At 41.1% G+C, this 27,483-nt stretch overlaps 1 protein-coding gene across 1 annotated transcript in view; it reads left to right on the top strand.

The window, feature by feature from the left end:
• Window positions 1-27,483, top strand: part of col7a1 (collagen, type VII, alpha 1) — a 54,608-nt gene that overhangs the window by 17,111 nt on the left and 10,014 nt on the right. Inside the window, exons 27-102 of the mRNA XM_041034599.1 lie at window positions 525-694; window positions 930-971; window positions 1,055-1,081; window positions 1,177-1,221; window positions 1,361-1,480; window positions 1,565-1,636; window positions 1,730-1,765; window positions 1,858-1,911; window positions 2,017-2,082; window positions 2,317-2,430; window positions 3,927-3,953; window positions 4,053-4,106; window positions 4,216-4,287; window positions 4,376-4,435; window positions 5,203-5,238; window positions 5,317-5,361; window positions 5,552-5,587; window positions 5,686-5,730; window positions 5,861-5,896; window positions 6,038-6,073; window positions 6,205-6,237; window positions 6,355-6,426; window positions 6,550-6,609; window positions 6,810-6,845; window positions 6,932-7,012; window positions 7,663-7,698; window positions 7,893-7,937; window positions 8,040-8,111; window positions 8,250-8,294; window positions 8,385-8,420; window positions 8,566-8,607; window positions 8,838-8,918; window positions 9,083-9,118; window positions 9,250-9,285; window positions 9,575-9,655; window positions 9,776-9,811; window positions 10,549-10,620; window positions 10,811-10,855; window positions 11,299-11,334; window positions 11,758-11,793; window positions 12,319-12,414; window positions 12,495-12,560; window positions 12,991-13,026; window positions 13,114-13,149; window positions 13,238-13,285; window positions 13,382-13,417; window positions 14,270-14,395; window positions 14,847-15,056; window positions 15,145-15,180; window positions 15,271-15,315; window positions 15,422-15,538; window positions 15,633-15,704; window positions 16,087-16,131; window positions 16,663-16,698; window positions 18,348-18,383; window positions 18,481-18,525; window positions 18,636-18,668; window positions 18,802-18,864; window positions 19,001-19,036; window positions 19,709-19,789; window positions 19,900-19,968; window positions 22,855-22,890; window positions 23,090-23,149; window positions 23,253-23,297; window positions 23,382-23,417; window positions 24,339-24,374; window positions 24,453-24,512; window positions 24,629-24,754; window positions 24,847-24,918; window positions 25,441-25,476; window positions 25,569-25,628; window positions 25,748-25,792; window positions 26,276-26,311; window positions 26,542-26,577; window positions 26,898-26,954; window positions 27,054-27,125. Coding sequence (XP_040890533.1) covers window positions 525-694; window positions 930-971; window positions 1,055-1,081; window positions 1,177-1,221; window positions 1,361-1,480; window positions 1,565-1,636; window positions 1,730-1,765; window positions 1,858-1,911; window positions 2,017-2,082; window positions 2,317-2,430; window positions 3,927-3,953; window positions 4,053-4,106; window positions 4,216-4,287; window positions 4,376-4,435; window positions 5,203-5,238; window positions 5,317-5,361; window positions 5,552-5,587; window positions 5,686-5,730; window positions 5,861-5,896; window positions 6,038-6,073; window positions 6,205-6,237; window positions 6,355-6,426; window positions 6,550-6,609; window positions 6,810-6,845; window positions 6,932-7,012; window positions 7,663-7,698; window positions 7,893-7,937; window positions 8,040-8,111; window positions 8,250-8,294; window positions 8,385-8,420; window positions 8,566-8,607; window positions 8,838-8,918; window positions 9,083-9,118; window positions 9,250-9,285; window positions 9,575-9,655; window positions 9,776-9,811; window positions 10,549-10,620; window positions 10,811-10,855; window positions 11,299-11,334; window positions 11,758-11,793; window positions 12,319-12,414; window positions 12,495-12,560; window positions 12,991-13,026; window positions 13,114-13,149; window positions 13,238-13,285; window positions 13,382-13,417; window positions 14,270-14,395; window positions 14,847-15,056; window positions 15,145-15,180; window positions 15,271-15,315; window positions 15,422-15,538; window positions 15,633-15,704; window positions 16,087-16,131; window positions 16,663-16,698; window positions 18,348-18,383; window positions 18,481-18,525; window positions 18,636-18,668; window positions 18,802-18,864; window positions 19,001-19,036; window positions 19,709-19,789; window positions 19,900-19,968; window positions 22,855-22,890; window positions 23,090-23,149; window positions 23,253-23,297; window positions 23,382-23,417; window positions 24,339-24,374; window positions 24,453-24,512; window positions 24,629-24,754; window positions 24,847-24,918; window positions 25,441-25,476; window positions 25,569-25,628; window positions 25,748-25,792; window positions 26,276-26,311; window positions 26,542-26,577; window positions 26,898-26,954; window positions 27,054-27,125 — 4,391 coding nt within the window. The remainder of the gene's footprint in view (window positions 1-524; window positions 695-929; window positions 972-1,054; window positions 1,082-1,176; window positions 1,222-1,360; window positions 1,481-1,564; window positions 1,637-1,729; window positions 1,766-1,857; window positions 1,912-2,016; window positions 2,083-2,316; window positions 2,431-3,926; window positions 3,954-4,052; window positions 4,107-4,215; window positions 4,288-4,375; window positions 4,436-5,202; window positions 5,239-5,316; window positions 5,362-5,551; window positions 5,588-5,685; window positions 5,731-5,860; window positions 5,897-6,037; window positions 6,074-6,204; window positions 6,238-6,354; window positions 6,427-6,549; window positions 6,610-6,809; window positions 6,846-6,931; window positions 7,013-7,662; window positions 7,699-7,892; window positions 7,938-8,039; window positions 8,112-8,249; window positions 8,295-8,384; window positions 8,421-8,565; window positions 8,608-8,837; window positions 8,919-9,082; window positions 9,119-9,249; window positions 9,286-9,574; window positions 9,656-9,775; window positions 9,812-10,548; window positions 10,621-10,810; window positions 10,856-11,298; window positions 11,335-11,757; window positions 11,794-12,318; window positions 12,415-12,494; window positions 12,561-12,990; window positions 13,027-13,113; window positions 13,150-13,237; window positions 13,286-13,381; window positions 13,418-14,269; window positions 14,396-14,846; window positions 15,057-15,144; window positions 15,181-15,270; window positions 15,316-15,421; window positions 15,539-15,632; window positions 15,705-16,086; window positions 16,132-16,662; window positions 16,699-18,347; window positions 18,384-18,480; window positions 18,526-18,635; window positions 18,669-18,801; window positions 18,865-19,000; window positions 19,037-19,708; window positions 19,790-19,899; window positions 19,969-22,854; window positions 22,891-23,089; window positions 23,150-23,252; window positions 23,298-23,381; window positions 23,418-24,338; window positions 24,375-24,452; window positions 24,513-24,628; window positions 24,755-24,846; window positions 24,919-25,440; window positions 25,477-25,568; window positions 25,629-25,747; window positions 25,793-26,275; window positions 26,312-26,541; window positions 26,578-26,897; window positions 26,955-27,053; window positions 27,126-27,483) is intronic.

The following is a 27,483-nucleotide window of genomic DNA, read 5'->3' as shown; positions in this document are numbered from 1 at the left end:
CAAGAACTTAATCAATATACAGTGCTTAACAAAGTTGAAACCACCTGTCATAAAAATGAGAAAACAAATGTTTTAGGAATCTTTCAAAAACTTGTTTAAAACTAAAAATGTTATTGTTATTTATTTGGCAAATAATAAACAGAAACAGCTAAATAGTCCTTTTTCACACATAATTAAAAAAAGAAGAAAAATCAAGCATGACATTCAACCACTAAAGCTAATTTTTCTGTTCAGAAATGCAAGTAAATCACTGTAATTTGGCATCTTAATCAAGAAGTAGTAATGTGCTTTACTATTTTTTTTCAGTTTTTTTGTAAAACAGTAACTTTGAAAATTCATGGATAAAAATAATAATTGTATTTTAGCGTGAAAAATACTGTGCAGCTGTGGTATAAACCTTACATTGGCTGGTGGTCTAATAAATGTGTTAAGCACTGTATATGCACACTTCACAGTGACAACCCTTCTGCATACATTACATGCAAAAGTCTGTCAGTTTGCGTGTGTGTATGTGTGTCTGCTAGGTGTCACAGTATTAGCAGTAGGTATCGACCAGGCGGACACTGAGGAGCTGCGTCGCGCTGTGACGGACGGCAGCACCCAGAACATCCTGTATACCCGTGATGCAGCACAGCTGGACACACTACATAGTGATCTGGCAGATTTGCTCTGTGGAATTGCCCGAATACCAGGGGTGAGAATAAACCTGGAAAAGTTAGATAGTTAGAAGTTAGAAATTTCCTGTGACTCTCAATTCAGCTTTTTGACAAACAATAGTAACATTTGGATGCACAATCCAACAAATGTTAATGGTATTTTGTGACTATTTAATGGAATTAGCATGGAAATGAATTATTGTAGTAAAGGAGGATATAATTATAGGATATAAAAATCTCTCAGCTTAATTTTTTTATCTTTTTTTTTTTCAGCCAGCTCCCGGTCCAGATCAGTGTACCATTCAGTGCCCCCGGGTGAGATATTCTTTAACTGTACTTTCATACTTGCTTTTTCCTTGTGATTTCAAAATAAGTTTATTCTTTGCCGTTTCTTTTAGGGTGAGAAGGGAGATCGTGGAGAGAAGGTACAATGCAGAAGTTGCTCCATTTCTTTAACACTCCTCTTGTACTTTGTATTTTCAGCTGTTCAGCTGTGCCATTTTTTTGTTTGACTCCACAGGGTGAGAGAGGTAGAGATGGTGCAGATGGACGCAAAGGAGAGCCGGTGAGTCCTTCATTAACACTTGATTGAACACACAATGCTGTTATTTATTCTATGTGGGAATACAGCAATATGCTCATATTTCAAATAAATATTTATAGTACATAGTAATGATATGTCCACTTATGTATGCATGATGTAGGGTCGTGATGGTTTGCCTGGAAGGGATGGCCTCAGAGGCCCTGAAGGACGCCCAGGTACACCAGGCCAAAATGTCCCTTTTGACCCCTCGCTGGTGATGAAGGGAGAAAAGGGAGAGAGGGTGAGTACAGCTAAGACCAAACCAACATCATGTTAACTCATCAAAATACAAAAAAATGTAGCAAACGCTTTGTTTTCTCCGTAGGGTTTTCCTGGTATTGATGGAAATCCGGGGTTGCCAGGACGACCAGGTGCCCCTGGAAATGCAGGAGTGCCGGTGAGTAGAGGAGACAATACCCGAAGATGCACTGGACACGTTCATGTTGTCGTGTTAACATAGAGTTAAGAAATATATTTTTGTGCCCTACAGGGTTCACAGGGCCTACCTGGTATCAGAGGAAACCCAGTGAGTAACTGTTCTCCTGGTCTGCAGAGTTGTTTGGTAAATGTCTGAATTTGAAGTACAGTGCTTCTTAAGTTTTTTTTCTATTGTTCTAGGGTGAACCAGGTACTACAGGGCCACCAGGACCAAAGGGCGATAAAGGTGAAAGGGTGAGCTAAGTTATTATTTCTAATGCATTTCACAAGTAGTTTGTGTGTGTCTGCTTGTTTGAGAGACAAGGGACTAGGGTGATGTGTGCTTTGCTGATGCTCTAGGGTGAACCAGGCTCTGGAGGGGGTCTTCCAGGGAGGAAAGGAGAGCCAGGCATCCCAGGAATACCGGTAAGAAACAGCCCAGAGAGCCAGAGCAGAATGTTCTTAAACCACTGTAAGACAGTCACATCATCACAGTTCTAAATCTACATGCTGACATTGAGCGTAAATCCCATCAATGGCCCTGATGTCCAGCTGCAGCAGAGCTCAGTTGTAGCTGTCAAGATGCTTCAGTTATACTGAGGAAAAGAATCATCAGACTTTATTTCTATAAACTAGTCAGTGTTTCTGTTTTGTATTAAGGGCACTCCAGGTCGGCCAGGTAGCGACGGGGCCAAAGGGGCCCCTGGAGTTCTTGGGTCACCAGGTCAGGATGGCCGCCCAGGGATACCAGGAACACCAGGACTCTCCATCAAGGTGTGCCTCCTCCACAGCTTCTCTATTTAGAAATTAATACCCAAAATCCCTTTAACTGAACTGCTGTTTACATCAGGTCTTGAACAATTACACTTGTAAAGGCAAAATTAAGTTTTTCAAAGCTGTACCAGGAAAGATATTCATTTGCAAAATGCTTATCTCGTATATGAGTTCACACACTTTACCTAGTGCAGGTCACAAATCAAAAATACTGCTCTGTCTTCTGAACGGTCGTGAGCAGTTTTCCATTCAAATAAATTTGGACTTATCAATGTTACATCTGGTGCTTTTTCATATGGAATATCAGGGTTTATAAACATGAGTGTGCTGTTTTCAGTTTTCTAATGTAATGACACGCAATGAAAAGAGAATTTAAAATCAGTGAAAAAGTTCCCTCGCTGCCATTTGGTGCTGAAAATATGCAAACTTGCCTTGGCAGGTCACTACTCACTCAGACTGTTTTTACTGAGCTGCTTATACAAGAAAACATTTTATAGTTTCAGAGACAGAGAAAATTCTGCTGGTTGTTTAAGACTCCATTTTTTTTTTCTTTTAAATGTGTTGTCATCCTTATTATTGTTGTTAACTTGAGTAGGCATTGGCTATTATTATGAGATTATTGTAATAACAGATGGGACTTTGAACTCTTTCATGAAGTATTCTGTTCGCTCAGTGCTGTCCTTCATTTAGATTTCAACATGCTGCAAAATAAATGTGTGTTAAACTTTTAGAGACCTTAATGAATTCTTTATGGAGACTTGTGGTTCCAGCCACTGCTCCAAGATGAAACTGTTATTGTCAGAAACACACACATGATGGTAGCATTGAGCCACTCACATATTTCTTCAGCGGAGGCTCAAGCGTTTACAGTGTGCGCATGCAAAGCTGAGATTTCCAAGGTCAATTTTTTTCACAATATTATTTTAAATGTATGATTTTTAATTTTAAAAGCTTAATCTTAAAATGGTTTTATTTAAAATTTTCTGTGCAAAGTGAACAGTGGCAGCACGCAGACTTCTTTTTTACTGTATTTTCCAGTCCATCCAAAAAAACAACTTTGGTATTTTCAGTTGAGACAGATACTGGTAGTATCTCCAGTACACATCTGTCTCTGGAAACTCAAATAAATCACTATAGGAAAATGGTCAGACTTTTTTTATTACCATCAAACTAGCATTAATCAATTTTCAGTTCCTCAGTAATGAAAACAGTGGTTTGCTGTGGATTTAAAAGAATGATCAGTAACTTTTTTCTGTTACTTCAAGAATGATTTTTCATCCTTACTTACTGTGTTGTCTATTTTCTTTTACCATTTTTCCTTAATGTTTTTAAATGGAGCAGCAGAGAGATGCGTTATTTGCGTTTGAATATGTCTGTATGTGAGTGTGTGCGTATGCACATAAAACACATCAATCTCTCGTGTAGGTGAACAATGATCAGCATCCCCTCACACTCTTTCTCTCTTTCTCTTTTTCCCTCTCTCTTTCTTTCTGCAGGGAGACAAGGGCAGCCCAGGAGAGAGGGTGAGTCACACTATCACCAGCTTGTCCTCTTGCTGCAGAAATATCCGGAGGAGCACGCAAGCATAATGATTCTCAACTCTTATCTCTCTTTGCTGACAGGGACCTCCAGGAGTAGGCAGTGGGGTGGCTGTGAAGGGCGAGAAGGGCTCCCCAGTAAGCGCTGTCCATCACTGATGATGTGCTGACATGTTCAGTTTGCAGATGAACCCTGTGTGCATGTGGGGGTGTATTTTGCATTTACTAATTGCATTTTTATTATCAGGGTACTCCAGGACCTCCAGGGGCTCAAGGTCCTAGAGGGCCAACAGGACCACAGGGCAGCAAAGGAGACAAGGTAGCTGCAGACTGATTCAGTTTACGAGTGGTTGAGCATGAAGCGTGAAGTGTTTATCTCGGAGAGACGGCTTGTGGTTGTTTTTCAGGGCGACGGTGCTGATGGGCTACCCGGACCTCCAGGCAGGCAAGGAGAGCCTGGGGACAGGGTAGGTCACACATATAGTAGTTTTATGAAGATGGCTGATGGTATAATAGTAAATCCGTTTTTTGCAAAATATAAATACAATAAATACTAGTAAGCACTGATAGCATATACCTCTGCTGTGGCTGCACAATCCTCTAAATTTGTTATCTCAATTTTTTAAACTCCACATTTGGATCCAGATCCGTATCACACAGTCAAATCAATCTACAGGTTTACAAGGATGATTTCTGCAAAATTTCAAGTGGGACTGCTGCAAGTTGTGTTGTTGTTATTTGAATTTATCACGCTACTGTAGCGCCACTTATAGTTGCAGGAGCTCATGACCTTCATTTGTGCATATGCCATTTAAACATGACTGCAACTGCACAGTAATCATGGTAAGTTCTGTCCAATGGCTCTGTAACAAATGCAAAACAGTTAAAGGAAAGTGGTTTCCAGGGTTATGCACATGTTAAATACATCACATTTGGTAAATATTGGATAAATTTGCAGAATATGACACTGAATTTTTGTTCTGTATGGACAGATACATGTTAGCCCAAGGGAAGAAGGAATTATGCTTCTGGCCCTCTCAGTTCATGAGTCATGAGCAAAGCAAAAAGGGCTTTATAAATGGTTACGCAGTGACGCTATTCACATTTAAAACTAATCATTTCAGCCTTAGCAGAACTTGTCTTTTCACCCAACATAATTAAACAGAATTAAAGCATAACCTCTGTGGTGGAGTTGATAAAATTTATGCTTAAGCATTTTGCTCATGTCTTTCAGGGTCCCCGTGGACCTCCAGGAGAGATTGGCAGTAAGGTAGGATAAAGCTAAGAAAAGTCACTTCTTTTGTTAGGTGTAAATAGAAGAATGACCTCTGTCGCTCTGTTCTGATAGGGTGACCGAGGACCATCAGGTGAGCCTGGATCACAGGGAGACAGGGTGAGTCTGTAACCCTTTTCTGGAATATGCAGGTATTATTGTCAATAAATCGGACAATCAAAGAAGACAGCATCCAGACTCCGTTTACAACAGTAACAGTCATGGATTTGTGCATGTGTGTACTCATAAAGGAAGATTCCAAGCAAGTTTCACTTAGGAAAAAAAAAAATCTGCATGTGTCTCTTTGCAGGGTGAGAGAGGACCGACTGGGGAAACCGGGGAGAGAGTGAGTGCAGCAGTGTTGGTTTATTTGGTTCATTTTAATTTAAATGAGTTGAACTGTTGGCATCCTGTGCCGTTTTCTGAATGATGTTATCCTCTCAGGGGGACCCAGGAAAGCCAGGCGGCCCAGGACTACAAGGGTTGAGAGTGAGTGACAGACTGTCATGTGTTGGCTAATGACATCAGTGTGCCTTTTTTGGTTTCATATTTGTTGCATGGTCTGACTGTTCTAAATGCATCGGCGGTCTCATAAATGAGTCTTTCCATTTGTCATCAGGGTTTACCGGGGCCCAGTGGACCGCCAGGAGAAAAGGTGGGACTGATTCAATTAAGAGTAATCATATGAGAGTCAGCAGGTCAATAGGAACGTGATTCCATCGCAGAACGTTTCATAATCTGATGTAATGAATCTCCAAGCAAAGATGATAGAACAAATGAACCTGTCTGTTCCCAGGGAAACGAGGGAGCACGAGGAGAACCTGGCAAAAGTGTGAGTCCTCATATAAGAAAAAATCATGGCACATCTGTCATTCAACTGTCTTTTCATTTTGAAAATGCACTTAATGTCCATGACGGTCCTGTGTTTGTGACGGTCTTTACTGTATTATTCAAATCATGCAGATTCCAGGTTTGCAAGGAAAGAAAGGTGAACGGGTAAGGTGTCAACAATTCTGTTGTTTTATAACTTATCCTTTTAACAAAGCTATCTGGGCACTGACACCACCGTTCTTCACTGCCATTGGTTTCGTTTCCTTTTCTGTTCTCCCATAGGGGGAGCAGGGTCTGCCTGGTCCCGAGGGGCAGAGGGGAGAAAAAGGAGAGCCTGGACTAAGAGGAGAGAAGGTGAGCGATCACTGGATGATAACGTCAAACAGTTGTTGGTGTGTGCATGATTGTGAGTGTGCATGCTTACAGTATGCTAAACTGTATATCCAAATGACATTTCCTGTTATGTCATTCTCAAAGGGGTCTCCAGGGTCAGGAGGGTCAGGTGTCATCGGACCTAAAGGAGAGCCGGGAGAGCGAGTAAGTTCACACTGAAGTCACAGAAACACCTCAGTTATCAGAACTACAAATGCCACAATCATAATGTGTACAGCTGTGATTATATTCCTGACAATAGCATAAATTATTCATGAAACGTTCCCTTGTGCCGCCTGTCAGTGCAAGTCATGCCCCAAAACAGCACAAACCGAAAATACATAAAACATGTGCTCTTCCCTCAGGGACTCACTGGTATCAGTGGAAAGCCGGGTGCCAAGGTGAGAGGCCTGCTGTGTTTTCTTTAACCTTTCTGTTTATTTTGTATCTATTAGATTGTTAAACTCTTCTTGAAACGGTTCTTTAGGGAGACCCTGGTGAACCAGGAGAGAGGGGGGAGAATGGCCGCCCAGGAATCCCAGGAAAGCCCGGTCTTCCTGGGAAAGAGGTCAGAGTTGTGTATGGCTCCTTCAAAACTGTGGAAGGTCGCACCCTTCACTCTTCCAGCAGTACCATCTGTGCCTTTTTCATCTTTGGCACAGGGAAATTGTAATGGACACTTTCTCTCATTTATAAGATTTTTTCAACCAAACCATTAAGGAAGAAAATTGGCAGATTAACTGGTAATGAAAATTGTCGTTGACAGATACTGATATATATCGATATTAGGAAAATACATACATATTAATACCATCATAAAGGTAACAACCATATTGCCCAGCCCTTGTAGTACAATATAGCTTCCACTGCAAACCCTTTACTGTCTTTCTTTGACTTCAGTGAAGTAATACTCTACATTATACTGTTGTAAAACGCTGTTTTTTATTTCATGTTGTCTCTGTGCTATAATCAAAGGTCAGTCGGCCTGTTAAGCGTTTTTTTTTGTTCTTCCCAACATGCATCTCTTTCCAAAGATGCCATTTTAGAGGTAAAAACAAATACTTGTGTGTGTGATATGCAGTTTTCTCTTCCATTGTACACGTTGTCTGTTCTTACCCTCTGCTCAGCTGATGTTGTAGATTTTGAAATTTAATGCCACTGAGGTTTCCTCCCAGTTAAAAGATGAATCAATGAATTATTCACGCTGATATTTTACAGGCAGAAAGAGGAGAGAAGGGAGATGAAGGCACCTCTGTAAGTATGATCTCTCCTTCTGACTATCTTCATTCCTCTTTTTCAGATACTTTCACTTTCTCTTTGTGATGGCATGTATTTCTTAAATGGTGCCATTTTCAACATCCAGTCTCATGATAGAAAAGTATATATGTAAATAAATGTAAGCATGAGGACGTGTCAGTTCTTTCTGTTGTAAACCTGTTTTTCATCAGGGGGAGCCTGGACTTCCAGGAAAGCCAGGAGAAAGAGGACTGAGGGTAGGACAAATGTCTTTGACACATTTTTTTATAGTTTAAAACTTTAAAACCACCCAGTTGCATCAAAGTTCAGTCAACAGACATTTTTATTGACCCCATCAGGGACTGACTGGTCAGCCCGGACGACCAGGCGAGAAAGGAGACATGGGAGACCCTGGAGAGCATGGACGAAATGTGAGACACACATTTTACGTATCATCAGACAGACAGCTTTTCAATATGCTCTTGTGATATTCCACTGAGGCCTTGAGAGAAGAAACAGTGAGGAAGGTCAGTTGCTCAGCATCTTTATTGATCCGTGTTCGATCACAGGGCAGCCCTGGACCTGCGGGACTGCGAGGAGAGAAAGGAGAACAGGTTTGTTGTCTGCTTCAATTTTTAGAAAGTTATTATTTCACGTTGTACTTCATCTACTGTTAGTGCATTCACAAACTCCTTTACTTCAAGGGACCTCAAGGCCCACCAGGACCACCAGGAAAAGTGGTGAGTATTAAAAACAAAATATAAAAATATCAAACTCGAGTTAGGAAAAACACTATTGCCTGCATGTTCTTAACATTGAATGAGCTACAACCTAATTCTGATAACAAAAAAGGAGGCAGAACTACATATTTATTCTTCTTAACAGACTGACGTCCAGGGCCAGCTGAAAGGAGAGAGGGGAGAGAAGGTACGTGCTGTTGTTGTAGGAATATTTGTTGGCATTTGTAGACAGTTTGTGTGTCCATGCACGAATCCACATCCAGCCTTATCACCGCTGTTGTACGCTTACAAAAAAAAAATAATAATAATAAAATAAAATCAAGCCATCATGCCATGATTACCTCAAAGTTAAAATAAATAAATAAATTAAAAAAAATTAAGCACAGCTATGACAATTTACGTCACTGTGATTCCCAGGGCGACGCCGGCGACCCAGGAGAGCATGGCAGCAAAGGTCAGAAAGGCGAAGCAGGGACTCCCGGAGCCCCAGGCCTGCGAGTGAGTTTGCGTCATTCTTGCAATTTGTAAATGCTTCTGTGAGCATCTGATAGGCCAGTGTATATGCATCGGTATGCACGCTGACCCTTTTCCCTGTTGATCTGGTACGTGATGCATGTGATGATCCTTTGTGACTTCATGTTCTTTCCCTGCTGTCTGTATAGGGTCCAGAGGGACAGCGGGGGCCTGCAGGCACAAGAGTGAGTTTACTTCCTGTCACTGCATCTTTACTTCAGTTCTCATAAACACAGTAGATATCTGTAAATATCTGGAATATTTTCTCTTTGCCTTTTACATTTATTGACGTTACTTTCACTTCTAATATTTCCAGGGTGACACAGGAGAAAGAGGAGCACCTGGAGAGAAGGTCTGAAATCAGTCACTGTCTGTTTTATTGTACTGCCCTGTGTAGTTTTACTAATGTTGAAAAAACTTGAACTTGAAGGATGTTCTGCTTTCTGGTGAGTGGCCTCGCTCGCCTTCATTCCTCCAGATTCTGTTTCCCATGCAGTAGATTCCCAGTGGGAAGAAGTTCAGAGGAGCTGGCACACAGCTTCACGGGCCAAAAGTTTAATTGAGTCACTTTAACTGTTCTCTTACAGCTTCGGACTGTAATTTAAACGCAGTCTCCTAACTCTGACTCTCTGTGTAATCAGGGAGAAAGGGGTGCATCCGGCTTAGATGGACGTCCAGGTCTGGATGGTAAACCAGGTGCTCCTGGACCACTTGGGCAGAGGGTACTTCAGTTTCTGCTACCTTTTCGCCAAACTGTAAAACACTGTATGTAGAGGCTCATTGGATGGTGAATGTGTGTGCTGTTGATGCATTGTGTTTGTTTTTTTTTCCTTGTGTCACAGGGTGATCCTGGAAAACAGGGGGATTCTGGGAGAGATGTGAGTTTCCAGTGTGGTTATGAAAGTTTGAATAATACAACTGGCCCTGAATTATCAGTAATAATTTTTGTATTATGCCAGATTTAGTAGTGAGATTAATTCTTCAATAAGTAAAAATTTTTTATCATATTATCCAAAGTCTGTATACACATTTTTAGTAAACACTTGTCTGCTGATGAATTGCAACCACTTATGTGCATTTTAACTGTACACGCTGCAGAGGGCACTGTGGAGATATTAAAATTCAGTCTTCACTCCTGTGGCCAGTTGCATAAGCTGTCTGTAGGGGAAGTTGTCTCCAGTCCAGTCCAGTTTCACAGGAGACTATTATGTAATATTGACCATAATAATAATCCTAAAAGTCCACAACTGCACAATGTACATTTAAACTCAAGACTCTAAAACCTATTTTGAAATTGTTTATACACACGACAGTTCTGTAATTGCTGCTATACAACCAAAACAGACTACAATTGGAATTTCTGAGCTATGCTTTGCTATACACATGCAAATTATGTTAGAAGATGTACAAATGCCACAGATATTGTTGCTACTAAATGATAACACTATGATATTCTTTGAAATAGGTTTGAAACCTCTGTTTTTAGTCACCTTCCCCACAATATACTGCAAACTATGACTAAATCTAAATCAGTTTTAGTTTACCGGGGATTTAGATTTAGACTAAAAGAGAGGTTAAACCATTTACTCTGGTGGGTTTTGGTCTGTTTTACCAGGGTTTACCGGGACTTAGAGGGGAACAGGGCCCACCAGGGCCTGTTGGACCTCCAGGCACCCCAGGGACACCTGTGAGTACACACACACACACACACACACACACACACACACACACACACACACACACACACACACACACACACACACAGAGATTTATTGCCTTTCCATTAGCTTCATCCATTCATTTTTTTTACATCTTGGTCTATTTTCAAACACATTTAATTATCTCTGTGCGTCATCATCGTTGTTGTTACATTTCAGGGTAAAGCAGGCGAAGATGGCAAACCTGGGCCTCCTGGCAAAATGGTAACTCCTCACTAGAACTGTACTTTTCTAAGCTGGTATACTCCTGCATCCTGAATTTAATATTTTCTTTTTCTGACAGAGTGTAGTATGACAGGCTGTAGTTTTTTTTAGTGATCTGACATGTTTTGACATTGATCCTGTCCAGTAAGAGTATGAATATTGTCAGTGGGGTGTGTGTGTGTTTTTCTCTGTGTCTTTTTATCATTCTATAATTGCTTATGGACTTGATGGACTCTTTCCTGTGAATGATGTGTACTGATCAAAAGCAGTGCAGACATTTATTTCAGGGTCCTTTGCATAATGGCTGTCTTAAGTGTGCCTCTAAAGCAGTGGTGCTGAATTATGTGCCACTGCTTATGTGCTTATGAGTGCTCCTGCAGCAGACTGGCTATTATTCAGTTTGTTTCTCTACACTCAGTAATGCATTTTGTTTTGACTCCCAGGGTGAGGATGGAGTGCCAGGTGAAGATGGGAGAAAGGTTTGTGGCTAGAAGTCTGTAAATCATCTTACAGTGGCAGGATGGGTTTTAGTCCTTTTTTTCAGGATTTGTCCTAACAAAAGTAATGTTAGGTGACTAGCAGCAGGACTATTTTGCAGTCTAATTATTTGATAATTCTATTTTTTCCAGTGTTTTCTCAATGTTGTCATGCACAAACGCATGTTGTTAAATTGCAGCATATTTAACAAAGTATTGCCACTGTCTTCAGACATGTCTCATGTCAAAACAGAACTGACAACAACGTTGTTAGTTAGACAACAAAATCTTTTTGCAAGATAAGACTAGCCTAATTTTTTTAAGTGAATTATTATAAAATTGATTTTGAAGATTATGCTTTTTATACGGTAATCTGATTCTCTGGTAATCTACTGGTAATCTGATTCTGCTTTCTTTAATCTACAGGGTGACAAAGGAGAAGCTGGAGCGGCTGGAAGAGATGTCAGTTTTGCCAACTCTCCTTATCTTTACTATTTTTCAAATGTTATCGTTATTAGTTTGTTTCTACACAGTATCCTGTCCATCTTAACCTGCCCTGTCTTACTCCTTCCTTCCTTTATTGATTCTGCCTTCCTTGTCTTTATTGCACTACACATCAGCTTTCCTCCTTTCTTTTCTCCGTATCACTTTCCCTCTCAAGTGTGCATTTATCAACTGTAGCTTGCACTGACATTGACATTACTATCACACTCTCACTCACTGCTGAATCAATGGGCTTCTCAGAAGCAGCTATATAAATTCACTAGCCTCTAATGATCAAGCTTAGCCTTTAAGCGTGAGCCACTTCTGAGAGGAATCCAAAGGAGCGCCAAATGTCAGCGTGCTGTTTTCATGTGCAAATTCATATTAATTATCTCTAGAACATCAGTGGAGGGGTGGCAGTGGCCACCTGCTTTGATTTTATAGTTCAGCCTCTAGTAACCTTGTATAGAGAGAGTCTCAGTTGTGTAATCGCATGTTTTCCAGGGCCGTGATGGGCAGAAAGGAGACCAGGGCCCGTCTGGGCCTGTTGGTCCCTCTGGTCCTCCGGGAACTCCTGGCAGCATTGGTCCTCCTGGGCAGGTACATCTGATGTAAACACATTTGAAAGTAGTATGCATGGGAATTATATTTTGTCATTACTAATCCGTGCACTCTCTCAGGTTGTGTATGTAAAAGGAGCTGAAGCAACCCCAATCCCAGGCCCACAGGGGCCACCAGGAACCCCTGTGAGTATGCTTTACTCTGCAGCATTCTGATGTTGTTATTTTCCTGCAGTGTGATGTGCTAGGAATAATATGGACCTCCAAGGGCTAATGTGCACTAATGGAAGAGAACATCATCATACACGCAAAGCAATTCCTCTGTATGTAATTATGTTTTTCATAGAGCTGTATTATGTGTTTTTGCTCCCTTTATATATAATCTAAAGGCAATTTTACACAAACATCAAAAAAGGAGCAGAGTAAATATTAGCTTGATAATACTTTTCCTGTATATCCATCCGTTATGTGGTCATGTTATCCCGGCAGCATCACCCCCCCACGTATAGCAGCTGTGATGTCTGTTTTATCTAGATCTATCTCTGTATGCCACTGCTTCCCTCCCTCCAGTCTTATCTGCTGATGTTTTTATCATTGTCCTTGCTCTGTCCTTCAGGGCGTCCCTGGGATCCCAGGAACTGTTGGAGCCAGAGTAAGTTGTAGTTGTCTTTGTTGATCTTAGTTTGGTTTAGAGTAATAACCAGTCTGTTTTTTGACCTTCTACCTTTCTTTGTTCCAGGGAGAAAGAGGTCTTCCTGGCCTTAAAGGTGAAGCTGTAAGTTAAACTTCCATTCCTATTACAGTGAAAATCTGACACGTTTCATGTATTTCGTGTTTACACTTTGATACCTTTTTATTGACAGGGAGACCCAGGAGAGGACGGGGCGCCAGGCAAACCTGGGACAGCGGTGGTAAGACAGCAGCACATCACTGAGCTGTGACTTGTGAAATCATTTACTAATATTCTTCATCTCTGTTGAATGATGTTTCTGTATTTCTCTCACCAGGATGTACAGAAGGCTCTAGGCATCCTTGGTATTCAGGTACGTGGACTTCAGGATGATTTGTAATTCAGTGATTCTGTAAAATGTTTGTTTGCTGGGCCCTTAAAGGTGTTGAAACATTTATAGTTTCCAGTGTTTTATGTTATTGAAGTAGACAGATTTAGGTCTGTAGTAGACAGACCTTAACATTGAATTTGAACATGATGAGTACGAGTATGCAGTTTAATCATCCGTTTTGAGATGGTCTTCTGGTTTAGCATATTTCCTAAAAGATGTAAAGGTTCCCGTTATTAGTCAGATATGTTTATTAGTTGCTCTTAAATGGAAAATTTTGTGTGTGTTGTGGAGTTAATTTGAAAATGCATTTGGCTGTAGAACTGTAGATTTGTAATGAAAATAAGTACAGTAATACCATTAACTCAGTAATAAATACAAATATCCAAACAGCTTTAATATCACTACTTACTCATGCATCTCTTCTGGATAAATGGATAAATATTTTGGAATAATGCTCTCGCTAATGGAAATTTTTCTGGAACTTGTGCAAAGTGTTATATTTGTTTTTGGAAATGTCGTCATACCATTAACAACTTCCAGACACATTTATAACTTATGCTGAGCTGTTTTTTTCTGTCAATGGCTCACTTAGTTTCTGTTTACTACCCTCATTTAGTATTCTCAGTCTCTCACAGTAAATCTACACATTGTCGGAGTACATTTTAAAATAACCTTTAGACCTTGGACTCAGGAGGTGAAAGTGACACTAATTACCAGCACTTTTCCATCTGCAAAGATGAAATCTAAATGACTGATCTTCAGTTGTGGTGTAAAGCATTTCAGAGACAGGCACCTGCGGCTGACAGTCGTTTACCTTTTCTGACCCCCACACAGTTGTCTGATCTGAAGGTGGTTGTAGACAAGAAGGACAAACTCCTGGCTCCTCCACCGCTGAAGGCAGAAAAAGGTGAAAAAGGAGACAAGGGGGAGCCAGGACAAAGGGGACCATCTGGTGTGGATGTAAGTATGATTAAGAGCATCTTGCAGGCTTGCAGTAAAAATTAAAAGACGTGATGAAGACCCCCAGTAAGATCATACAAGGCCAGATGGGGCACTTCATTTTTTTTTATTTTTAATTTTATTACTTTATTGATCCCTCCTGGGTAAATTACTCTCTGCATTTTACCCACACAAAGTGAACGAAACACACGCACAAGCATGCACATGGACTAGAGACGCTGGGGCAGGGGGCTGCCTAGTGAGGCGCACGGGGAGCTGGGGTGGATCGGTGCCTTGCTCAGGGACACCACAGCCATGGTCACAGAGGCAGGGGAGGCGCGTCTCCTTCACCACCACCATATCCATTTTTTTACGCTTGGTCGAGGGATGATCTTTATTATAATCTATATTACACAGATTCAATAGTTTTAGAAACAATGTCATTTTCTTTCCATTTCCTAATGAAAACAAGGGTGCTCGTGGTTTTCCGGGTGAGAGGGGAGCCAAAGGTGACCAAGGGGAGCGAGGACCCATGGGAGCAACGGGGGCTCCTGGCAGAGCCATTGGAGAACGAGGGCCGGAGGGGCCCCCAGGGCCTGCTGGAGAGCCAGGCAAGCCAGGAATACCAGGTGTTCCTGGGCGAGCTGGGGAACTGGGGGAGGTTGGAAGACCTGGAGATAAGGTGATGTAAAGAGTTGGGTGTCAACAAGTTAAAATGTTTTCATGGACTCAACGTGACTCTGCTAATATCATGTCAATGTGTGTTTCAGGGGGAGAGGGGAGAGAGAGGTGACAAAGGAGATCCTGTAAGTGCTTATGTTAGGTTGATGTAGTCAGTGTTCATGCTCCACTTGAACGTCCTCACAATCAGCTGAGAATTTCTTTCTGTTTGTCAGGGAAAAACTGGGCTAACAGGGCCAGCAGGCCCCCCGGGTCAAAAGGTAAACTTCTCTTCTTCCCTGTTGTTGATGTGGCGAAACCCTTGTGATACAATATTTGGTAAATATAGAATATAGAATGGAGTTCAAAGATGTGTATGTACTTTAGGGAGCATCTGCTGATTCAGTACTGATTGGTACGCCTGGTGCCAGAGGTCCTCCAGGGCTTGCAGGACAAAAGGGAGAACCTGGTGCAGTGGGACCAGCAGGACCCAAAGGAGACCGGGTAAGATTTACAAATAATACAAATAATACAAATAATACAAAATCACATATCCATATTACATGTCATGTCGTGTGTTTCGCATTCTATCTTAAAGGGTTTTGTGGGACCTCGAGGTGATAAAGGAGACAGAGGAGAGTCTGGAGAAAAAGGACGTGATGGCTCGTCGGTGAGCTGCCTCTCAGATGTAGTCAATATTAGAGTATTGTAATAATCACAAACTCCTAAAGTGAAAAATTCATTTTTTGTTCTCATTTTGGGAAATGCATTTTTTTGCTTTCTTACCAAGAGTTAAAAGAGAAGATGGACACCACTCGTTTCTGTTCAGTAAATATTAAGCTACAGCCAGTAGCTGGTTAGCTTAGCTTACTAAAGAGGGAGGAAGCTGTGGAAAGAGGTTAGCCTTGATCTTCTCATCTAACTCAAGAAAGTGAAAAAGAGTAATTCCCAAAATGTCCAACTATGCCTTTGATGTTTTCCTCAGGCTCTCAAGACCTTATGCAAAATGATAACATTCCTTAGAAGAAGCAATATGTGGTCTGTAATTTCAGGGAATACCAGGAGAACCAGGAAAACCTGGTCAGGATGGGAAACCGGTAAGTGATGTACTAAGTTATACTTCTGAAGGTGAAACTGATATTAATGATATTGTGCCATCACATTTTTAATTTTCATAAAGAGCATGATATAGTGCTGATTTTCTTTCTTGTACATATGTAGTGAATATTTCTTTCAACAGGCTTGGTAAGTATGTTTTTTTTTTTTTTTTTTTTTATGAAAGTAGCCATATATAGTATTCTACTCACTGATTTACAGTGTGGTGCTATGTTAAGCACAGGAGTATTAGTACATACAGAAGACAACCTGCTCCTGCTTATGTTTCCTTTAAAAATTTGAAACCAATAGGATTCAAGTTCCCATCAAAGGACTCGTTAAGGTTTCATCTTTTCTCTGACCACACTATTCACAGTAATTACTAAAAACAAACATACAGCCAAACATACAGCTGGAAAATTATGTAAGTCATAATTGTTTGTGTGGGTGTATGAATAAATGTGGAGAGAAGAGAGGAGAGATACTGGAAACTTCCTCACAATTTTTGTTTTCTTCCCTCCATGTTGGAGCAGGGCCCAATAGGGCCTGCTGGTCCTCGAGGGCAACCAGTGAGTAACCATTAACCCAGCAAAGGGGCCTTCTCTTAGGCTTAACCTGCAGAGTAAAACCACTGGGTTGGCTGCGAGCACGAAGTCGATGGAGCTCTCTTTTCCCCTCCTTGGGCTGAGGCTTCATAGATCCTTACAGTAGACAGTAACCTTTTGCAGCTGTGCAACACCTCACTCTCTAACTTCCTCTCTCTCCTCATCTCTGTCCATTTCCTTTTCTGTGTTGTCTGTTTCCCCTCTTCCAACACTATTCTCCACCCACCTGCCCCCCCCACTCTCCTGTCATCCACCTTCCTCTGTATTTCATCCTCTCTAGGGCCTGCCTGGCTTCCCAGGAGTTCTAGGCAGACCGGTAGGTTCTCTGCTGCTGGCTGGCATGCTTGTGCTGTGGAAGAAAGAGGGTTGGCAGAACCTGTCCCTGTGGTATCAGATACAAGTGGGAGTGGACCAAAGCTGAGGAGATACCTATGTGCTTTAGCTTAGACAGCTAGTGTATGAAAGACGTTTCTGCATTTAACAACGGGTGATTAGAATGACCTGTCATCAGAATGCACACTCCATCATGAGCCCTCCAGGCAAATGTCACCACTTTAATCTTAATTCGTTTGTATTGGAAACATCCTTCTGGGAGCTGGGGTCTGGGATAAGAGTTAGACCTTGATCGGTTCCTAATGAAATATTAATCAAGACCACCTGTCCCCAAAGAATCCATGTCAAACTCAAGAGTTGAATAGTGGAGTTGAATTTTAAAAGTGTAAAACACCATAGATTTATTGGAGGAGATGAAAGGAAGTCACACATCCACATCCTCAGCTGAAGTTCTCGCCAGGATGCGATGTATAAGAGTGGGGCGGGAATACTAAATTGGGTGCACTCCAAAAAGTACTGTGTTGTCAATTCACTTGAGTCTGCTTATCGTGCATGCAGCTGTGCCTGCTGTCTGTTGTGTGCTTATCCCTTGCATAGCACTGATTTCTCAGTTTGCCATGTCAGTGTCTCTTTGTTGACATTGTTGTTCCTCTGTGTACTGTCCTAGCTGTTGTGATGAGTCAGTCAGGTGTTTATGTGTTTGTATGTTTGTGTCCTCCAGAGAGAAGCTCACGTCAATCAGTCTGTCTGTATATTATTAATGTTATAATTCCATGTTGTCCAAAATTGAGTACATAAATGTCTGAAGTGCTCAATTTTAATAAACATATTTATTAAATAAATATGTCACTTAAATAAATATTTTGACTTTTTGAGAAGGACACTTATTTGTGGTCTTGCTGAGAGTTAGATTAAAAGATTAGTACCACTCTCATGTCAGTTCATTAAATATGAAGCTGTAACCAGCAGCCAGCAGGTTTAGCTTAGCTTAGCACAAAGACTCGTAGCGGGGAAACAGCTAGCCTGGTTCTGTCCAAAGGAAACGGAATCCACCCACAGGCCCCACAGATTAACACATTATATCTCATTTTTTTAATCTGTACAAAAAAGTGTAAAAACAACTCACATTCAATGACAAACACAAGTGGTATTCTTATCTAACTCTTAGCAAGAAGGCAAAAAAAAAAAAGAAATTCAAGATGTAAAAATACAGCTTTAAAATGTGGCCTGTATGCAGTATTTTATCAGGAGAATATACAGTGTATGTGTTTTGCTTATAGGGAAACCCAGGAGAACCTGGAATGAGGGGGCCAACTGTAAGTATCACCCAAGATGAAACATGCAAACACATTCGCGGACTATTTTTAACACTTAACAACAGCACTTTTACATGTTGATACGTGTTTTAATCAGGGCCCCATGGGTCCCAATGGGCTTCCAGGTCCACCGGGTGTGAAGGTGAGTTCTTTGCAGTTTTAACATTTCAGTATGCCACCTACTTACTGCATGTATGAGTTCTTTTGTGTGTCACTTTCTGGCCGTAGTCATGAAAAGTTTGTTTTTCACAGGGTAATCAAGGAGAACCAGGTGTTGGTGTCCAGGTAAAACAACTAGTATTTTACATCTTTGAGACAAGAGATACCGTCCGCCTATAGTACCTGCTCAAATAACAATCTAGACAGCAGAGTTGTATAACAGATCAGCAGTGTGTGAGTTTGTTTCTCCTCCCTGCAGGGTCCTCCTGGTGCCCAGGGGAGCACAGGTCTGCCAGGACCACCAGGTCCTCCAGGAGCTGTTGTAAGTGTTTCTATAAATCACTGCTTCTCTTCAGGGGAAAAATTCCTTTCATGTTTTCTCATGAAATTCATTGGAAATCGCATGGTGTGTATCATATTGTGTTCCTTCATACCGCTGTATTCATTTCTCCCTGCAGGGTCCACAGGGCCCTCCAGGACTGCCAGGGCAGGTGGTGAGTATGCAATCCTGATCCGGCCGCTACTGTTTCTGCACTGCGGAGCACAGTGAGGAAGTGTAAAATTGAAGAAATGCTTTGAGCTTGGGGCGTTTCAGGTGTAACTGAAAATGGGACGGTGATTAAATGAAAACGGCAAAACATATGTACCAAGCTTTCACTGACAAATGGCAGCCTCTGTTAGATTTCTGTGTTCATAATTTAAAAAAGCAGGTTACAGGACGTGATTTGTCGTACCTTCTGCTGAAAACAAGCAAAGCAGACTTTTTCTGACCACTACAACCAACATTTCTACCACTACTTTCTTGTTTTTACTCATATTCTTGTAAACTGTTGGCTGTTTGTGTAATAAGAGCTCTCTATTATAAAATAAATCTATTTAAGTAACAAGTGAAGACCTGTTTTTTTTGCATTGTTTGGAGAATCTGACTTCAAAAATGAAACAAAATTGATTTTTTTTTTTTAAACCTATGAAGAAAAAAAATGAATCTCACTTTATTGGGCATTGTGCGAAATCATCACAATCCAAGTTTTTCATCATTCGCTGTGTTTGAGGTAAATTGGGCACAGAAATTGCATAGGTTTTAGATAATGTGCTTCCCAATAAAAATGTGACTGCAGAAACTTGTTACACATATTACACATACTGAAGTACATGCTGCTCCACAGGGTGAAGCAGGTAAACCCGGAGTTCCTGGAAGGGACGGGGTGCCTGGCAAAGAAGGAATACCTGGATTACCAGGAAAGCAGGTGTGTCTCAGTATATGCCGATGTTTATGCTGTGTCATGTGTATCTGTGGTGTCCACTGTGCTGGTTTTATCAAGTCCTTGGCAGTGTCACTGTGTAATTTGTGTCTCAGGGCATCGCTGGACCTTCAGGCCAGACCGGCTTAAAGGGAGAGCAGGGAGACAGCGGTCCTCCTGGAAAGGTGAGAACACGTTGTATCTACAGAGCAGCCTCTGGCGAAAAGGACAGTCAATGAAATTGGTTTTGAGGCTGCTTTTATTAGATATGATCCTAGGTACAGAATGATTCGCTGCCTGAAGTAATAAAAAAACATTTCTGCAGTGCTATTATTAGCTTCCTACTGTGAGAGTCTTCATCTGATGCACAGCACTAGGCGGTCCTGTTCTGAGTCCTCCCTCAGGGGCCGTGGTCAGGCTGCTGCTGTCTGTCCACCTGGGGCTGCAGGTACCTGAACCGCAAACGGTGTGGCAGGCACATTCCCCTGCAGTTTGTATACATCTTAAAGCTGGTCGGGAACCCCACTGTTTGTGTTTATGTGCTGCGTCTACCGGTCACCATAAATTCTGATGTTTTAGCTCTGATATTCATGTTCTATCTGCAATCGGGGATATTGAAAGAAAGAAATAGGTCTGTATAAAACCTTTTTTGAATATGTAGTTTTAATGAATTTCTCTCAGTTTACATGTGGCCAAACACGAGACACGGATCTCCAAACTCATAGTGGTGAATTAATGTATGTCTTTCAGTGAGCTATATACTTAAATATTAAATACTCAGGATAAACATTCCCCACCATTTGGTAAGTTTTTTTGATCTCGTATTAGGCAGTAATACAAGAACTTCATCTCTCCATGCAAGCTGTCTCGGCCGGATATATCTCTGTTATTGATTGATATTCAAAGAGCAAATTCTCTGGCACTTGCTGACCCAGTAAAATGAATTTTAACATGTCTGAAACATATTTAGTCAGTCTTGCCTGCGCTCACACCATGCTCACAGGTCTATATTATCTTGTGCAGCACAGCCCCATCGAAATAAGGGAAAACCCTGTGGAGGCCTGTAGCGGCTCTAAAAATAACTGCGAAGCCAACGATGAACATGAATTTCAGCTAAATCTTTGCATAAATTTATTTATATTAAAGCTACCAGCCTGTCAGTCTGCAAGTGGCACAAGCTGGTCTGGACTGCTTTGTGCCCTGCAGTTCATCTGTATTATATAGTGTGTGTGTGTGTGTGTGTCATGTCAGGAAATTAATGAAGTGGATTTCAATGAATTATATTTTGACACACAACGTTTCTCCTGACAAAATACAAGCATCAAGATTTTGCTGTTTCTCCTTGTTAGACTGTGCTCAACCTCCAAATATTGAGCACGGTCACCTTATCACTGAAGCTGAAATATTTCTGCTGGCCAGTTGTCTGTATTTGAGTGACTGCAGACATCTGTTAATAGGGACTGGCTCGGCTTGACAAAGCCTGTGCCAATTCTGCCAATGAGGATCTCAGTTAAGCCAAATTTCAGCTCAGTGAGACTGAAAATGACAGAGAAGGTCACATAACTTTCTCTAAACAGGGCTCATCCTCATGTAAAGTCAAAATTAATTTCATATAGTTGCACACATTTACGTTTATTAGTCGTTAACTCGCAACTGTGGTGTTTTCTGGGCCTTCCAAAAGTAATTCAGTGACTTAGGGGTACAGATGTGGAACAACCGTTTCAGAGATAAACTGTTTGTTTGGCAGCATGTTGACAAGCATCCAGAGCACATGTTTATTAAATTGTGGAAATAAGTTGGTCATCTACACCAACAAAACATCCCACTGTTTTCTCTGCTGTCAGCTTTGCTTTGTTGTCATCCGCAAAGAGTTCCTCTCATTTCTTTATTGTTCCCAGTAGTGTTTGTTTCTCCAACGCACTTTTCTTCTCTGCACTTATTGCTTATAGTGTTTCCTTATAATCCTTCGCATGATACTTACATGTGTTTTACCACGATTGTGGTAGCAGGTGTCTGCTCTCGCCCTCATGCCATACTACTAGATTACTAAATTTATATCCAATTGTAAGTTTTATTAGAGAGATAAGTAACATGTAACTGAGGTCCACGTCTGGAATTGAAGACATATGAAGACCACATATCATACAGTATGTGAGTTAACCACAACAGAAACAGAAACAAAACAAAACAAAACAGAAAAACTGATAAGCTCATCATTGCCTGGAGCTCCTGGTTGCTAGTAGTGTAGTTTCTCTCTGTTGGCTTGAGAAAAAAGATACAAAGGAAGAGCTTGCCTGTCTGGTATTCAGTATTCGCTGCCATCCCTGCTGTTTGTAATGCTGACACGAATTGTGACGAGTGTCTTAAACAGCTCCCTCACTGCTGAATGCCTCAGGTTCAGCACCTTGGACAGAGCCGTGGTGACACTGTCAGTGAGTTCACCAGTTTGATAAATAACCAGGCAACACGTCCATCTGTTCAGCAGCTCCACCATTTGTTCTCAAACACACACACACATACACACACTTAGAAAGATGAAGCGATGCTGCATTTTCCAGCTCCACAATTGCACTGGGCTTCAATAACAAGAAATGTTTAAAGCTTTCTAAAATACAGCTGTAAGTAGTTTTTGGTGTCAATACTTAGGAGTCCAAGAGGCAACATTTCTGGTGGTCATTCTGGTCATTCTGTGAAGACAGGACACAAAAATGTGGGGATAACAAAGTAACTGCTGAGTGACAACATCATCAAATTGTCCCTTAATTTAGCCACAACAACCTGGTGTTTCTTTCAGATACTGTCAAGAACAATTGAATGGGTATAAGCCTGCAACGGTGGAGAAAAGTTTCCAACACCGGCAGTCAGTTCAGTGGCTAAGCTGTAGGAGTTGTGTGTTTGTTGCTTGTCCTTGCTGAAGACATTAAGCCTCTTAATCTTTGAGAGCTGGAAAAGCGAATGGTTTGGTTTGGTTTGATGTGATATTAGAATACCAAGGTTTTTAAGTAACAAGAACCCATACTAAGGTGAACCTCTAATTACTATCATTTCTCAATTTTTCTGCACTCTTACAGGCAGTGGCTGGACCCCCTGGACCCAAAGGAGAGCCGGTGAGTCACTGTAATTGCCATTAACATGGAAGTAGTTACATTAACCATATTTTCCATTTTTGCAGCAACATTAACTGTTGGTATTTTCAATTAATGCAGCCTAGTCCAGAAAAGGAAAAGCTGAAAACTTATATATGAAGATGTAGAACAGAGAAGTCGAATGCAACTGACAATATTTTTCTGGTTCTGACTGACGCAGGGTCGTCCTGGTCAAACACTGCCAGGCACGCCTGGAGACAGAGGTCTGTCAGGGGAAAAGGTGAGTCTCACCAAACCATTAGCACTGAGGGGCTCACTCTCACAAAGTGTGAACATGTTAAGTGCTTTCTCATTAAAACTGTATGGTAACTACTGTCCTTCAGGGTGACAGAGGGGACAAAGGTGGTGCTGGCATCAGAGGGGAAAGAGTGAGTATAATCGTGCTGTAGATCAAGGCACATACGTAATGTGATCATAACATGTTCACAGCGTATTACCTGTCTTCATGCTAGGGAGTGGCTGGTGAACCAGGAGAGCCTGGAGAAGACGTGAGTAACCTTGAGTAACCTTGTAGACTTTAGATAATTCTGGAAATTGTAATACTACATTATCATCAATCAGTAAAGATGTAGTATAAACATTAGAGTATAATTACTAATGTATTTTGCCTGTCTTTGCATATGCTGAAGCTATTATTTCTCAGTGACTAAGCCAATGTGTTATTTTGTATATGTACCCGTTTCTGCTACTTTTTCATTAACCTTTGAAGAAACAAGTGCATAACTCCACTGTTTTCACTGAATGTCCTTGATTAACATTCTTTTGTGATCACAGTATTGCAGCCATAAAAATGCTTGTTTTTACCATAACAATATGAGTAACCAAACAAATTTGACATCCAGCTGAGATTTTTTATATTAAAATGATCATATTCTTGTTTTGAGGGCCTGTGCAGTAATTGGCCCTTTTACTCATCCTGCTTCTGTGATCTCATCCCACTTATATATGTAAATATAGTTAATTTAGTTTTTGGCTTTTTTGCACTGCTTTTTAAGTCCGGTTTTTTTTTTGGCATCATCTTTCAATTCAATTATTTAATCTTACCTTAATCAACCATTTTTTTCTTGCTGTGTGATTAAAATGTTTAGACCGTCCATCTAGAACTGTTAATTGCAGTTCTCCTCTGAAGATGGAGTTTTTGATTATTTTTCGTCCTTGAGGTTAACGAGGCATGTTAACTGTAATGTCAAGTAAGGCGCTGACAGCACACACCAATAATGATGGAACGTGAATTGACCGGTGCAATAAATGCCAAACTGGTCTTTTGAGGACAGGCAAATATGATAAATAGAAATAAAGAACAATAATATATTTTTTTAAAATAATGTGGTAAAATGGTGTGGGCTTTCAAAAAAATCCACAAAACAGTAAATCTTCTTTTCACACCCCGTTATTTGTTTATCGTGCAGGGGGCACAGGGATCCCCTGGGCCGAAAGGAGATAAGGTAAGCTTTTACTGTGTGTTAATTTGCCTGAAATGAAACAAAATCCATGTGACAGTTGTGACAAAATGTGTGTTACAGGGAGAGAGGGGCATAGGACTGGCAGGTCCTCCAGGTCGGATCGGACCTCAAGGTTTAAAAGTGAGTTACATCATGTGGTGCAGCAGAGGAATGATTTATGTATTTCCTTCTCTAATCAGTTAGTGTGGTTTACCAGATTTTCCACAGGTCAAAATCTTACTGTGACTATATTTTAGGGAGATCCAGGCCTTCCTGGTCCAGCTGGTCCTCCAGGGCCACAGGGGAAGGCTGGTGATGCTGGGCAGCCTGGCCAGAGAGGAGAACCTGGACAACCAGGACCTGCAGGACCACAGGGGGAAAGGGTTGGTGGAGTTGCTGATCACACAATACACACTTCATGCTTTTAGCCCCAATCTCTGTGGTGTGATTTTCAACAAGTGACTCTCATTTTCAGGGTTTCCAAGGTTTTGCAGGCCGCGCTGGAAATGTTGGAGCTCCTGGTCCACCTGGACCTTCCGGACAGGCAGTGAGTTTAAATCTTGGTTTGATTACACTGTGAACTTGAGTTTTGATCCTGCTGGACCTGAGGATTGTTGCTTGACCACTGCGTTTAGGTAGTTTTCTAGGTCAGCGAATGTCAGGTTGAAAGTTTGATCTCTTTTACAGTTCTGTGCTCCACTGGGCAAATTTTGTTGCTTTTTGCAACCCCTGCAACTATATTTACCACATACTTTAAAAAATTAGCCTTTCTTCAAGTTAATGCACTGTTAATTTTTATTTCATTAACTTAAAAAATAAAGAATAACATTAAACAAATTGTGGCATGAGCCAAAGTTTGGGGTCCTTACTAAGTGAGCACTTACTTACTACTTACTAAGAACTTTTGCATGCGGCTGTAAGATTTGTATTTTTTATTTGTATTTTATGTATTTACTAGGTTTCCTTGGGTAGGTTTTTAAAAAGGTTGTCTGTCTGAGAGAGAAGTGGAAGAACAGGTATGGATGTAATGTGTGATTTTATTGATTAATATCTTGGTTTTTTTTTTCAGGGTGCTCCTGGCACCAATGGGGTCAAAGGGGACAAGGTGACGATCCAAGCCAACACATGTCTCTGTCTACCTGCTTAAATGTTAATGGATTCTTTTTTGAAGGGTACGCATATTATTTCTCTTGCCAGGGGGATGTTGGCGTTGGTGTCCCTGGTCCCAGAGGAGATAGAGGAGATCCAGGGTCCCGAGTAAGACATTGGTTGCGCTACTATATCACTGAAACTGTGCTCTAACAGGAACTCGCCTCTGGAGGATATAAACTAACACTAGCATGTTTGTGTGTCTTCTTTTGTCTGTCACATTGTAGGGCGAGAAGGGTCTTGCTGGCTTGGATGGGGAGAGAGGGCCAACAGTAAATATCAAGTGTTTCAATTTTTATCCATCACCCAGGAACACAGCACACATGAGCAGAGCCCTTTCAGCCAAAGCTTTCATCATCTCTTTCAGGGTTCTTTTTTTCCAAAATCCCTAATCCACCAGGAGGTAGTCCATATGGAGGCATAGAGGGAGAAGCAGTTTTTAAAATGAACTTCCATGTGGTTATTATGGAAGAGCTATTCTTTACAAGGACACAGTGCATTTCTTGGACTGTTAACTAATTATACTGTTGGTTTTCCCTTACAGTTTTGCTACATGTTATTTTAAAGCAATTTCAACAGGAGTCTGGTCTACCTGTGATCACTGTTTAATCAGACTTTAAGACCTGAGGAGTTATGACATTATTGTGATTTCAGTTTTGTTGTCTAACAAAAGAAAACTTGCTTAGGGGTAGAAACATTTGTTTTAATTGTGGAGCCATATATAACATCACTGTCTGTGTCTGTGTATTCATCAGGGTCCCCCAGGGATTCGAGGGGTTCGGGGAGAGAAGGTGAATACTACCTGTCCCTTTTTCCCAATTGTATGTCTTATTGTTCCTGTGCTTCAAAAAACGCGAGCCAGCCGTGGCCATCAAACAGGCTGCGGCAGTCTGGCACCGTGTAGTTCCTAGAGCAGGTGCAAGCTACGTCCCCTGAGTGCTTTACATTGTGCTCATGTAAAGCAGTGAATTAAATTGACGTGTGTGAATGAAATGTTTTGCCCTCAATCTTATTTTTTCAGGGAGATGTCGGACTGCAAGGTGACAAAGGAGAGAAGGTGTGTGCATTTTAATGTCCAATGAGCTCCACTGCTGCTCGCTCTCTTTCTCTCTCCCTCTCTTGCTTGTGTATTTGTTCATATTGGTGAAGACGACAGGGACACAAAAATGGAGAAAGAGGGAAATAAGACATATTGTGTTGGCAGTGGCTGTGGCTTGTGTTGTGAGCAGCAGGAATATTTAAGCTCACACTGTTCACAGTAAATTGTGATACAACAAGTGACACAGCTTAAGAAAAGGCAACAGAATGAAACATTGTGTGCTGATCTTTTGGCTTTTGAGTGAAGCCGCATGTTGACAGCTGTATTGTCACTCACAGGGGGACACTGTGCTGGTGGGAGGACCTCCTGGAGAAAAGGGCAACAAAGGAGAAACAGTCAGTGAACACTTGGATGTGTCAAACTGTTTATTATAGTTAAATCTCCGCTTACGTTCTTGTTATATATTCTTCTTACATGTTTGATTTCCATTTTAGGGAGACAGAGGGCCCAAGGGTGTGCAGGGAGAAAAAGGGGTGAAGGGTCAAGAGGGACCTCCAGGGGAGCAGGTAAATTAGATTAGTCTTTTAATAGTTTAAAAGGTGCTACTAATCATTTTCATTTTGAGTTGTCTGTTATTTTTTTTTCCTAGGAACTGATTCATTGTTTGTTTTAGAAAATGCCCATCTGAATTTCCAGAATTCCAAGATGGCATCTGCCCATAGCTTATTTTATCCAACCAGCAGCCCAATACACAAAGAAAATAAGTTTTCCAGTATATAAAGCAGAGAAAGCCACAGGATTTGTTGCATTTTGAAGCTAAAACCAACAAATATTTAGCTATTTTCTTTTTTGAAAATTAGTGAAACCGTAAATTGATTATCAAAATTTTTGTCCATACATTTTCTGTCAGTTGACTGATTGTTT

This window comes from Toxotes jaculatrix, chromosome 3 (assembly GCF_017976425.1).
Source record: "Toxotes jaculatrix isolate fToxJac2 chromosome 3, fToxJac2.pri, whole genome shotgun sequence".
Classification (NCBI taxonomy): Eukaryota; Metazoa; Chordata; class Actinopteri; family Toxotidae; genus Toxotes; species Toxotes jaculatrix.
Note: the sequence above shows the minus strand (reverse complement) of the source record. Positions and strands in the feature narration are given on the sequence as shown.